At 33.4% G+C, this 11,772-nt stretch overlaps 1 protein-coding gene and 3 non-coding genes across 4 annotated transcripts; 1 reads left to right on the top strand and 3 right to left on the bottom strand.

The window, feature by feature from the left end:
• The first annotated feature begins 4,567 nt into the window (after positions 1-4,567).
• LOC141587168 (type I inositol polyphosphate 5-phosphatase 2-like) lies at positions 4,568-10,886 on the top strand. The gene is made up of 11 exons (XM_074408608.1): positions 4,568-4,854; positions 5,502-5,610; positions 5,696-5,800; positions 6,648-6,735; positions 6,842-6,946; positions 8,297-9,110; positions 9,268-9,452; positions 9,564-9,672; positions 9,777-9,925; positions 10,014-10,238; positions 10,354-10,886. Exons 1-10 carry the CDS (start codon positions 4,672-4,674, stop codon positions 10,219-10,221), a joined length of 2,055 nt encoding a protein of 684 aa, XP_074264709.1. The 5' UTR covers positions 4,568-4,671; the 3' UTR covers positions 10,222-10,238; positions 10,354-10,886.
• Positions 10,887-11,009: 123 nt separating this feature from the next.
• Positions 11,010-11,109, bottom strand: LOC141589023 (small nucleolar RNA snoR31/Z110/Z27). The gene has a single exon (XR_012519982.1). It is a non-coding gene; the product is annotated as a small nucleolar RNA snoR31/Z110/Z27 (small nucleolar RNA).
• A 75-nt stretch (positions 11,110-11,184) lies between these two features.
• Positions 11,185-11,283, bottom strand: LOC141589212 (small nucleolar RNA R30/Z108). Its single transcript, XR_012520162.1, has one exon. It is a non-coding gene; the product is annotated as a small nucleolar RNA R30/Z108 (small nucleolar RNA).
• Positions 11,284-11,479: 196 nt separating this feature from the next.
• On the bottom strand, positions 11,480-11,569 carry LOC141589026 (small nucleolar RNA Z101). The gene has a single exon (XR_012519985.1). It is a non-coding gene; the product is annotated as a small nucleolar RNA Z101 (small nucleolar RNA).
• Positions 11,570-11,772: the final 203 nt, after the last annotated feature.

Genomic DNA, 11,772 nt, shown 5'->3' with positions numbered 1-11,772 from the left:
TTTTTAAACAATTTAAAGATACTACCACAAAAGAAAAATAATATCACGATCAATTAATCTTTTTAAGACGGATATATTTGTCTTAAAATTCAAATGCGTCTTGAGATTAAAATGAATACTTAATCAATTTTTATCTTAAGACGAATACTTCTATTTTAAACGAGAATGTGTTAATATTAAAGTGTTTTTTTTTTTGTAAAAAACAACCTTTAAAAAAAATATTTCCAAACACCACCTTAAAAAAAATTGTAGCATCTTATTTTTATGTCAAACACGACATTTTGGCCGGAGTTTGACACTTGTAATGGGGTGACATTCAGTCTATATTTGAGAAAGCAAACGAGGTCGGTTTGAAGTGTTCTTAATTCGTTGAAAAGGTGGGAGTACAAGCTTTCCAGGGATTGTCAACACGGTGGTCAAATGTGGCCTTATGTTGGGTAGATTGATGTGTAAAGTAAAGTTGGTCACAGAGGGTTGACGTAGGTTAAAGTAGGATTTTTTTGTGGGCAATTCACTACCCTCGAATCACCACTTGCAACCAACAACCACCACAAACAACACAACTACGACATACCTTGCACTCCCCCTCAACCTATATACTAAATTTCAGACCAAACAGAACATTATAACCCCATTAAAAGACCCATGAAAAACCCCTGACCACCCGCTGTAAACCTAGACTTACAGCCCTTTCTCTTACCAGCCTTACTTTACGCACCAATCGACCCCACATAAGGCCACCTTTGGCCACTGTGTACCCTTGGAAAGCTTGTACTCCCAACTTTCCAACGAGTCGAAGAACGCCTCAAACCGACCTCGTTTGCTATCTCAAATATAGACTGAAGATCACCTTATTGCAATTGGTCAGGAAGTTGTCAAAATCTGTCCAAAAAGTCGTGTTTGACAAAAAAATTATTAAAGGTTGTATTTGACAATTTTTTTTTTAAGATGGTATTTAAAAATAATTTTTTTTAAAAAAGTTTGTATTTAAAAAAAAAACCTATTAAAAAATCATTTTTTTTTCCACGTAGTGGTTCCTATAGCTTTCACAGCCTTTTGCATTTAGAGTTAGTGGTTTTTTTTTTTTTTTTTTCCCTCTGTATTCGTATCATTGACCTTATCTTCCAAACCATTTTTTTAGTTTAGGCGTTGGACTCTGATTAGCGACTAGTGTTAAGTTGTAATTTTATATACTCATGCATGTAACTATTTTAATTACGTAGTCGGTCAGCCCAAAATTTAGCTCTTAACACACAAATATTATCCTACACCCCCGATCATTTGTTTACTTATTTTATTTTCGGTATCTCAATTAATTATTGACCTTATTTATTTTGGGAATGTTTTTATGAATAATTTGATCATTTACCTTCAATTTGATTCAATTATCATTAATAATTAGCCCTCCTTTTCCGTAAACAAATGACCTAGACGGACCAGTATTCTTTAATTTTTTCAATAATCAATTATTATATGATAATTTAAGAGGGGATTGGTCTAAAATTAACATTATTTAAGTCTACTATGATTCTCAAACCATACAAACATGAATTAATTAGTGGTATACATTCTAGCTATGATAATTAAACAGTATTTCAGTTAATATGGGTCCCTTTAATGAATTTAAAAAATACCTGTTGGAATATTTATTTGACCTAGTTGTTAGTACGATATGATATAAATTTCAACCTAAGTATATTTGTTAATTTAAAAGTGTTTGATCAAGTTTATAAGTGGTGTAAATTTTAAGTATTTTTCTTTGTTGGAGACTTTTCTTTATGTATACTGTTAGTGACAACTGTATGTCCAACCAATAATCTCACCAAATATCTGATAGCTATTGTTGCTATGCGTCCCAATTGATCTTGTATTGTTGAAATCTTACTTCACTGAAAATAACACTTCATTTTTTATTATAATTAAGTGCACCTCTAGCCTCTAGGGTTTTCCTTCAATTCTACCCTTTATTATGTATAGGATTAGTAGTTCAAATGATAAATTTTGGTACGGAGTATTAGCCACACAAAAAAAAATTATTGCTAAGGTAAAAGTATTTCTCTTTTACTAGCATTATCTTAATATCTCTGGATAAATAATAGGGCAAATACTTTGAATTTCTTATCATAAGTAAGTTGTAATTTTACTAAGCCTTGTTCATTTTGACTTAATTCAATTTATTTTGGTTTAGTGCAGTTCCACTTAGATCCATTTAATTTAGTTCAGCTCGGTTCAGCTCAAACACTCAGTTTTATTCAATTTAATTCTTAGGCTGTGTTTTTTCCAGCTAAAAGGAGATGAACTGAATGGAGTTAAGCTGAGCTGATCTAAACTTGATGTAGTTAAAGTAAGAATTAATTTGTAAAAATATGAGTTGAATTGAACTGACCTAAGCTGAATAGAGCCGAGTTTGATTGAAATGGGCTGAAATTAAGCCAGAAAGAACATACCGACCTTACTCTAGTTTAATTCAGTTCAGTTTAGTTCCATTCAGTTTAGTTTATTTCAACTTAACTTCATTCAGTTTAGTTTAGTTCAATTCAGCTCCTTTCAACAGGAAAAAAAAAAAAAAAAAAGGAAAAGGAGAAAAACCTCAGCCTAAGGCTCCGTTTGGCATGACACTTCAGGTAGCTTATTTGACCAAAATTTCAGCTACCTGATTTTTTTTGCACGTGTTTGGCAAGTAGCTTATTTGGTCAAATAAGGTACCCGAAATGAAATGCTACCTCAGGTAGCATTTGAGAAATCAGGTACCTGAAATGACTTATTTTCCATTTTTTACCCCTTTGTTCTATAATATTAAATAATTTTCATATTCTTTTACATCATTTTACCAAAATCAGCTATCTTTTCAGTTAGTTTGCCAAACACATTTTTATATAATCAATTACCTTATCAGCTCCTAATTTTCAGCTACCTTATCAGTTACCTTTTCAGGTTTCAGATAACTTTTCAATTTTCAGCTACCTTTTCAGGTAATTTTGCCAAACAGAGCCTAAGACTTTATTTATCATGACAAATAAGTAATTTTATTTGAAAAAAGTAGCTTATATGATCAAAATTTGATCAACCGGCTATTTTTTGTTGTAAATGTTTGGTAAGCGACATTTTAGCTAGTTGAAATGAATTTAAGGTACCTGATAAAAAACTACTCAAATTTACTTTTTTTTTTTTTTAAAGAGGTAGCTTATCATATTTTTTTTCTCACTTTTACTAAGAGTAATTATTTCTTTTATGTTTTATTGTTTTTGAAACATATTTCTTTTATGTCATTGTACCAAATGTTAAATACTACTTTTTTCAGCTACTTTAACCAAAAACTTTAACACAAATTCTCATTATAGACGGACACTATCCGTCTATACGTATAGACGGATACCATTTCCCCTCACAAAATACCCATTTGCCATAAAGTGGGAAGCACATGGGGGGTGCCCCACCTTGTCCCCCCTACCCATTTTATTAGAGGTCTTTACCCGTCTGTTCGCCCCACCCGTCTATACCAAGACCTATTGAAACTTTAAATTTAATCATTTACCTCATCAGCTATTTATTTTCTACTTTTGGGGGTTCGACTACTTTCTTAGATTTCAGGTACCTTCAGTTAATAGCTACATTTTCAACTAGTTTATCAGGCAGAGCCTAAGCATTGTTCTCGAATAACCCAATCTAAATTCGGAAACTATCATTCAAAAACAACTCAAATTTGAACTGATCTGATTCGAAAATTCACCCCTAAAATAATCTGAAATTGAACACGTTATTTAGGTGGGGCACCCTATTGAAGAGGTCCATTGATAAGGTTAAATAATTAGTGTTTAAAAGGATTGAAAGTACTGCTCATATCAACAAAATGCTCTTTCTTTACCGGTAGCTAATGATAAGAATTTCACAGTAGTTAAACATGCTTACTGAAGAGTAATCTTAAGATGGATGACTTATTGGAAAGGTTTACAGAATGCGCGTAAGTGAAACTAAAATACGCTAGACATGACCCTTATTAATCTATGGACAATAAAGTACACAACCTGACGAGTTATCTTGAGTACTCGCTTCCGGTCCAAGGTTTGGGTCGGGTGTTAGAGAAACAACTCTAATTAAACGACTTGTTTCACTTGAAAACACAACAAACACAATATTATGAATTATGATACCAAAATAAATACTCCCTCCGTTTCGGTCATTTGTTGTCCTTTGGTTTTGGCACAAAGACCAATGAAAGGGGAGGGGGCCAATTACTAAATAACAAGTGGAATAAATTGATTGTGAATGATCAAATTATTCATCAAATTCATTCTTAAAATAGAAAGGACAACAAATGACTGAAACACCCTAAAATAAAAAAGGATAACAAATAACCGGGACAGAGAGGTAATAGGGATTATCATCTCTTATACAAGTGGTCAAGATCAACCTCTAACCCAAGCACGAATAAAATTGTACCATTCCAGTTGACCCATTAACAAAAAAAAAAAAAAAAAAAAAAAAGATGTGGAAGAGAAGAACATTTAGTATTTTGTTAAGGGTGCAAGTTGGAGCTTAAATAAAAATGGGTGTTGCGCACTAAAGTTGGGAATGCTTGGGAGTATGTCGTGTTGCTGCTTGTTTGTTATGTGTATCTTCCTCGAAGAAAGCAGCTTCTTATAAAGCCTTGCTACTTTTTAAGCAAGCCTCATGTTCCATAACGGTTTCTATATAAAACTCATCCTTCTTCCTTTCAACAGTTATTGCTTCTTTCTTTGCTCTTCTATTTATCACACACATACATTTTCTTCTTCCATACATAACTTTTCTATCACTATTTCTTCAACAACTCTACAAATTATTATGAGAACCAGAGGCGGAAAACGTTCTGAGGTATTGTTTGATTTAACTCATGTCTTCAATCATCTTCCTGATTTCATATAGTCAAAGATTCGCTATTGTTCAGAATAAATCAAAATGACTCGTTAAACTTTCTTCACTTTTGAAAGAGTGGACTAGTATACAGTCTATTCATACATAGGAGTATGATTTTTCGTTGAAGAGTTTTTGGACGCAACCTCTTTCTATTTTTAATTTGAGAGACATTAGCACGGATGGAGTTAGGATTTGAACTTAATAAGGCATAAAATTTCAACTTGGGGTAAACAGGTGATAGTATATGGGGAACTTGAAAAAAGTTCATAACGGTTTGAAATTATTTTTCTCCACAGCCAGGAGGCGAGCGCTCTTGCTAGCCAGGAGGCGACTAATTCTGCCACTAAATGTTATCCATGATAAATATGGGTGCAACAAATAAAAGTTCACCGTAACAAAAAATATTTTATAATTATAATTAATTTCACATTTTTGGTCCTTTGAAATTTTGTGATATTGCTTTATACTAAACCTGATGATATGGGTCTATATTAGAAACATCAAGCAATTGAAACTTTTTGTTATCGTGTTATTTAAGACACTGCGGTAATATTGTTGTATTGTTGACGATAGTGGCTTATGTAAAGACAAATTTATTTGTACAGCAAGCCTTTTGGCCCTCCTTAGTCATGAAGAAATGGCTGAATATCAAGCCCAAGGAGAATGAATTCAGTGAGGATGACTTTGATACCGAAACCGAGAGTGAAGATGATGGTAAGACTTAATCTTAGCTTGACAACTTCATAAGCTTGCTTCTCCTTGTAATCCTCTGCTAACTGAAGTTGTCTCTTTCTTGAAGTTTGTCAACCATTTTCACCCAGGGATTCCAAACTGAGCAGTTCTCAGGAACATTCTCATCGTGTAACTCATGAGAATGAATCTCCCTCCACAAAGGGAATTTCAGGTAATAAATTATTAAATACTGCCTCCCATTCAACACGTACTCTACATTTTTTTGTGTGAGCCATATATATTTTTTAATGACAACAAATTACTTTTATTTTATTAATCATTCTATAGTTTTGGTTGGGTTAATTTATTGGTTTGACAATTAGTTATATGGAGAAATAGACGGTCGTCTGAGATGAAGCTAAGTACAGGCTGATCAGGCAATGGTCGGGAGGAGTTTTTCAGATAAAATATAATACTCCCTCCAAATTTTTTTATATGACGTTTTGAGGTCGAGCACAAATATTAAGAAATGTTTAGAAATTATTAAGAGTATTAATTAGAGGATATTAACTACCTTAAAAACTGTAAAAGCAAAATGGATATGCTAATAGTTCTACATAATATAAATTACCCTCATTAATATTCACATTAAATACTCCCTCTTTCACCTTTAACCCACCAATTACATGCTTCTTAATAAAAATAATTATACATAAAGTATATTCAATAAATGAGTTGTGTGAAATTAAGTATAGTTATTGCCTAGAAACTTGTAAAACGTCAAATAAAGTGGAAAAAATAACAATTGCTAAAACGTCAAATATACAATTATGGAGGGAGTATGCACTAATTTTTTTGGGAAAAAAATTATAATTCAAAATATAAGAAAGATTGATGTTTCGGTTCCACATAGAATTTGAACCTAATTTGTCCCTACAATATACAACAAAAAAAGTTACCACCCAACCAAAACAAAACAATTATCCATTTTACATTTTACCTAATTTGTTAATATGACGATAATTTATCCATCGTCAAACCGTATTACAGAAGACTTACTTTTGTTGTGGTTTTTGTAGGTAATTGTGGAGGAGGTTATCAGTTGAGGCATAGGAGAGGGATATCAGAAACAATAAGGGCACAGTACATAAACACAAAGGATGTGAGGTCAGCTCGTAAGTTTGCTATCTAATTAAATGTTATTTAATTGATATATGCAACATTTTGTTGTGATTTTGCATATTTCTTATATATATTTCTGTTTATGAAACAGAGTAACAATAGCATCATGGAATGTTGCTGGTAGACACCCTTCTGAAGGTCTCGACATAGATGACTGGCTTTGCATGCAAGAACCTGCTGATATTTACATTATTGGGTAATAACTTGCTCTTTTACTAAACCATTTACTACTATTTATCTCATTTTTTATTATTCGTCCTTGAAACCATCGTTAAAGCAATAGGTTGAAGAAACCTTTAAAACATTATTCGGAAAATAATTTGCTAAATTGTTCACTTTTTTTATACTATAAGTGACATAACCGGTTGATGTAATTGTTAAAACCGCGTTTTCATTAACTATTTGTCACCGAAAAACAAACTTATTTAATTAAATCATAAGGATGTTGTTACTTACATACATCTAACCGACCATCAACAAACAATAAATTGAAACATTTGGAGCTGTATATATATCAAGCAACACCTGGAAAATAAAGGTTTAATATTAGATTAGATTAACATTTAACCTTATTTGAAATCATAATTCATAAGACTATATATATACTAAAACATTCAAACAAAATTTAATGGTAGCCAAAGGTGAAGAATGAAACAAGTGTCAAATAAATATTTGTGACACTTGGCTTGCTTTGAAGCTATCTTTTTAAATGATGATTAGAATATGTTCAAGTTGGGTAAGATGAAAATTTTAAAATTTAGAGGCAAGTGTGATGTGTCCCTCATTAAATAGGGTAGATTTTCATGAAAAAAGATTAACATGAAGATAGTGGAATCACATGTAGGATGTTTGTTGGATGAAAAGTAGAAATAGGTAAGATTTCTATCTTAAAGTAGTCTTCTCATAAAATAATGTTCTACTGTAAAAGTTGAAACATGTATTTTGAAACCTACATCAACTGCTTTGCTATGTACAGATGGAACAAGCCTATGGTTTTACTGGTCTAATGAAGAAGAATTATAAACAATACACATAGAACCTTCCTAAAACATTGCCAATTAAGTGTCTACTAAAGTTTTAGGAACTTATCATGACACGGTTTCATATAAGGATTAGTTTTTTTATGTTTGTATGGTGATAGGTTTAACTCACGATATGAGCACTATTATACGACTTTAGTAGCTAATTTAGTTGATATCTGCTAGAGACATGGCAGTAAAGAGGTTGGTATTTAATTGTTGTAAATTATAAATACTGTAAATTAATAATTGATTCATAACTAAATGGTAAGTGTAGTAAATAAATGAGAGGTTTTTGTGAGAGTTTATATCGATTCTCTTATATGAGACAGTTTTACATGTAAGACAAACTCATTAATCATATAATTAAATGAGAAATACATAAGGATTTGTCATTTGTGATTGATCGATCTCACATGTGGGGCCACTCGTACAAGGCTCACTGTATTATAAGCATGTCATATTGATCTTGTATACCTAGATTTGTAGCTAGAAATGGAAGATATTAAGTTGTGATTTCTTACCAGTTTCCAAGAAATTGTTCCTTTGAATGCTGGAAATGTCTTTGGAGCAGAAGACAACAGGCCGATTCCGAAATGGGTATCATTAATCAGGAAAACCCTGAACAAAACTTCAGAACATGACACAAGTTGCGAAAACTATAGCGACCATCTTTCTCCAATATTAACGGCGACTTCTACTCTTGATGCTCTTGAAATTCAGGCTGAACTTAATGTTCCTTCAGTCAACGAGGCGATATCAAAACTAAATCGTGAACTTAACTGGGAAAAACATGAGCAGAAAGGAAGACATTATGAAGAAAACAAGTCCTTGATTAAGAGGATATATGGAATAGACAGTGATAGAAGGATTGAATGGCCTGACTTGTCCCCAGTTTTATCTTCAGGCGTGAAGCTGCGTCGTGCTTTAAGTAGCTCTGATAGAGTTGGCTTTTCCTGGTTGGAAAATCCTCTAGTATTTGATCCAAACATTGTAGCTAACAATGGTGGAGGACTTAAAGGATTTCGTCACAGTTTTGGAAATTTAGCTGCCTTAAAATCAGAAATGCCTGGCGATTCTTCTGATTTTGCCTCGGATGCTTCCAAAGATTTTTCCGAAGAAGAAGAAGAAAATGATTTGTTGGTTGATTTGCCAGAGGACATATCAGCTGGGTCTGATTCCACAGGGTATAATGCCCGTCCGAGATATGTAAGGGTTGTGAGTAAGCAAATGGTTGGGATATATATAACAGTTTGGGTTCGAAGGAAGCTGAGGAGACATATCAGCAATCTGAAGGTTTCTCCTGTTGGAGTTGGACTGATGGGTTACATGGGAAACAAGGTAATAATTTTTTTTTATCCATGAGAACCCATTTGATATCTCTGTTCATTCAGGAAAAACATAGATAAGACTAGTACTCGTAGTAGTTAAGACTGTCGTACAATAAGACGGGTAAGAATTCAGGTTCTAAAGTGAGCTTACATGTTTGCATTTGCAGGGATCTATATCTGTCAGCATGTCACTTTATCAGTCACGCATGTGCTTTGTTTGCTCTCATCTTACTTCCGGCCATAAGGACGGAGACCAGCAGAAACGCAATGCTAATGTCAATGAAATCATCAGACGTACTCGTTTCTCTTCCATTGTTGAAAATAGCCATGCCAGCACCATTCCTTCCCATGAGTAAGCATCTTTCTGTCAAGTTGTTTTACTGTCAGCATTGTTTCTAGTTGCTATTTCTATTTGATAGTAACTGTACGTAATTGTAATTGTATTTGGTTTTGCTTTGAACAGCCAAATATTCTGGTTTGGCGATCTGAATTACCGTCTAAATATGGCGGATTCTCAGATAAGAAAGCTTGTTGCAAAAAAGAAGTGGAATGAACTTATCAACAACGATCAGGTGAGCTTTCAATATCATCATACTTGAATCTTATAGTAATGCTAAGTGCATTTACTGGAATCTCATAGTAATGGTAAGCCAAATCTTATTTGTTAAACTTGTAGCTTATCGAAGAGCTTCGCAATGGATGTGCATTTGGTGGATGGAAAGAAGGACCAATAAATTTTCCGCCAACTTATAAATATGAGATTAACTCCGACAGATATGTCGGTGAAAACCCAAAAGAAGGGGAGAAAAGGAGATCACCGGCATGGTAAGTAATTTAGACCAGGAAAATAGGCCAATTGCTCATCAGTTTGTCAGATCACTCTCGTATTTATGCGATGTGTTATTGCTTGCAGGTGTGATCGAATACTTTGGTCAGGGATAGGTATAAAACAGCACTTTTATAGAAGATCTGAAATAAAGCTATCAGATCATCGTCCTGTTAGTTCCTCTTTCTCAATTGAGGTCGAAGTTCTAGACGCTCGAAAGCTCCAAAGGACTCTTCATTACAACAGGGCCGCAATACATCCTGATATGTTTCCGGAAGGAAGCGAGGACCCGTAGCTTGCCAGTAGAAACAGGTAAACTTTACCTAAATATGACACGACAAATCGATGCTTCAATTTAAAACGGAACACAACACTGGCATAGCTTATAACAGACTAAGAAGACAATGATGATATTCGATTTCTGTAGCTTTTACGGGATGAACAAGCTAATCATGTAATGGTGTGGCATGGAAAATTGATAGCATATCTGACTTGGGAATTTTGTACATTTTCCGGGGCTTCAAGTTGATTTCTTGCTGGCAGTGTGATCATTGCTGTCAGGGACCAAATGCAACATATATTATAATTGCGATAGAAGTTCAGGGACTAATGAGAAATAGTTTTCTATTGAAGGGGTTACTGTTTAATATGGTGTATACAGACAGTTACGGCTTCAAGTTGATATCTTGTTGGTGGTGAAACCGGTGATCATCACTTTCAGGGACCAAAGCATAAATATTTTACTTGCGATTGAAGTTCAGGGACTATTCGGAAATTTGAATGTGAAGTAAACTACATGATGTATACTGTCAACTTCTATACAGTTTTCGCGTGATCAATATTTACAAAAGAATCAACCATGTACAGAAGCAGTGTCATAGAAATTTTTCGTCTTTTGAATTAGTGAACATTATATTGGTGAGCCTTTGTATAATAAGAATATGTCTGTTCTTTTGACTATCTGCCTTGTTCACTTGTTCTATTCTTTGCTTAACAGTAAACAGCAGTAGAACAGTCCATCATAACCTCGGTTTAAAACCCGTTTGCATAGAAATAACAAATGTATCAGAATGTAAGCGTGAAAGCATCATCAGAATGGAATTTCTTTCTCATCCACAGCACTGATTAGCACTGTGTAGGAAGGTGTCCTAAGATAATTTTCCATATTTCATCACATGATACTTCCAATCATCAAACTAAAAATACATCAAAATTGAATATTTAGAAGAAAATGAATCGAGTTTTAATAGTGAAGGGATTGCTCAGTAGTGGCAAAGAGTGTATTGGTTCGATTCTGCCAGCGATTGTCCTCAACTTTTCTCAGAAGAGGGAGCTTGTTATCCTCATTGCAATCCCTTTTATTTTTGCTACATTGACACAAACATACATTGGCCTAATAATGTAATCAAATCTAAAATCGTACTTCAGCAATATTACCAGATGACTCAATGGCTCCCGCAAATTAAGAGGTAATCATATAAATCATCAAATAGAGCACAAAATGCTCTTAGTAATAATATCAATAAGGGGAAAAAATGGAAATGTTGAAATATAAAGAGTATCAGTTCTACAAGGTTAGCATCAAAGATAAATTCAGACGCAAATTACCCATTTGACTTTATGAAATTCATCATATACCCTTTTAATATAGCTACAATAATCTTCTCAATATAAATAAAATAGTCATAAAATTTTGATAGCAGAAGATAAGACATTAATAAAATTAAAGAAAAAAACAATTATCAAGCCGAAATGAATTGGGGAATTTTGTTAGAGTGAAGACTACAGACTAAAGAGGGGCTATTTATTTTAAGCCTATAAACCCTAATTTGCCATGAAGCAATCC

The sequence above is a fragment of the Silene latifolia genome, chromosome 6, assembly GCF_048544455.1.
Source record: "Silene latifolia isolate original U9 population chromosome 6, ASM4854445v1, whole genome shotgun sequence".
In the NCBI taxonomy this organism is placed as follows: Eukaryota; Viridiplantae; Streptophyta; class Magnoliopsida; order Caryophyllales; family Caryophyllaceae; genus Silene; species Silene latifolia.
Note: the sequence above shows the minus strand (reverse complement) of the source record. Positions and strands in the feature narration are given on the sequence as shown.

What these genes read in the sequence shown, in the direction of transcription:
- LOC141587168 (XM_074408608.1), top strand. Translation starts at nt 4,672, where the DNA reads ATGTTCCATAACGGTTTCTATATAAAACTCATCCTTCTTCCTTTCAAC. An exon ending in CTCCACAAAGGGAATTTCAG is followed by an intron (nt 5,801 to 6,647) that starts GTAATAAATTAT and finishes TGGTTTTTGTAG; the next exon opens with GTAATTGTGGAGGAGGTTAT. An exon ending in AGCACCATTCCTTCCCATGA is followed by an intron (nt 9,453 to 9,563) that starts GTAAGCATCTTT and finishes TGCTTTGAACAG; the next exon opens with CCAAATATTCTGGTTTGGCG.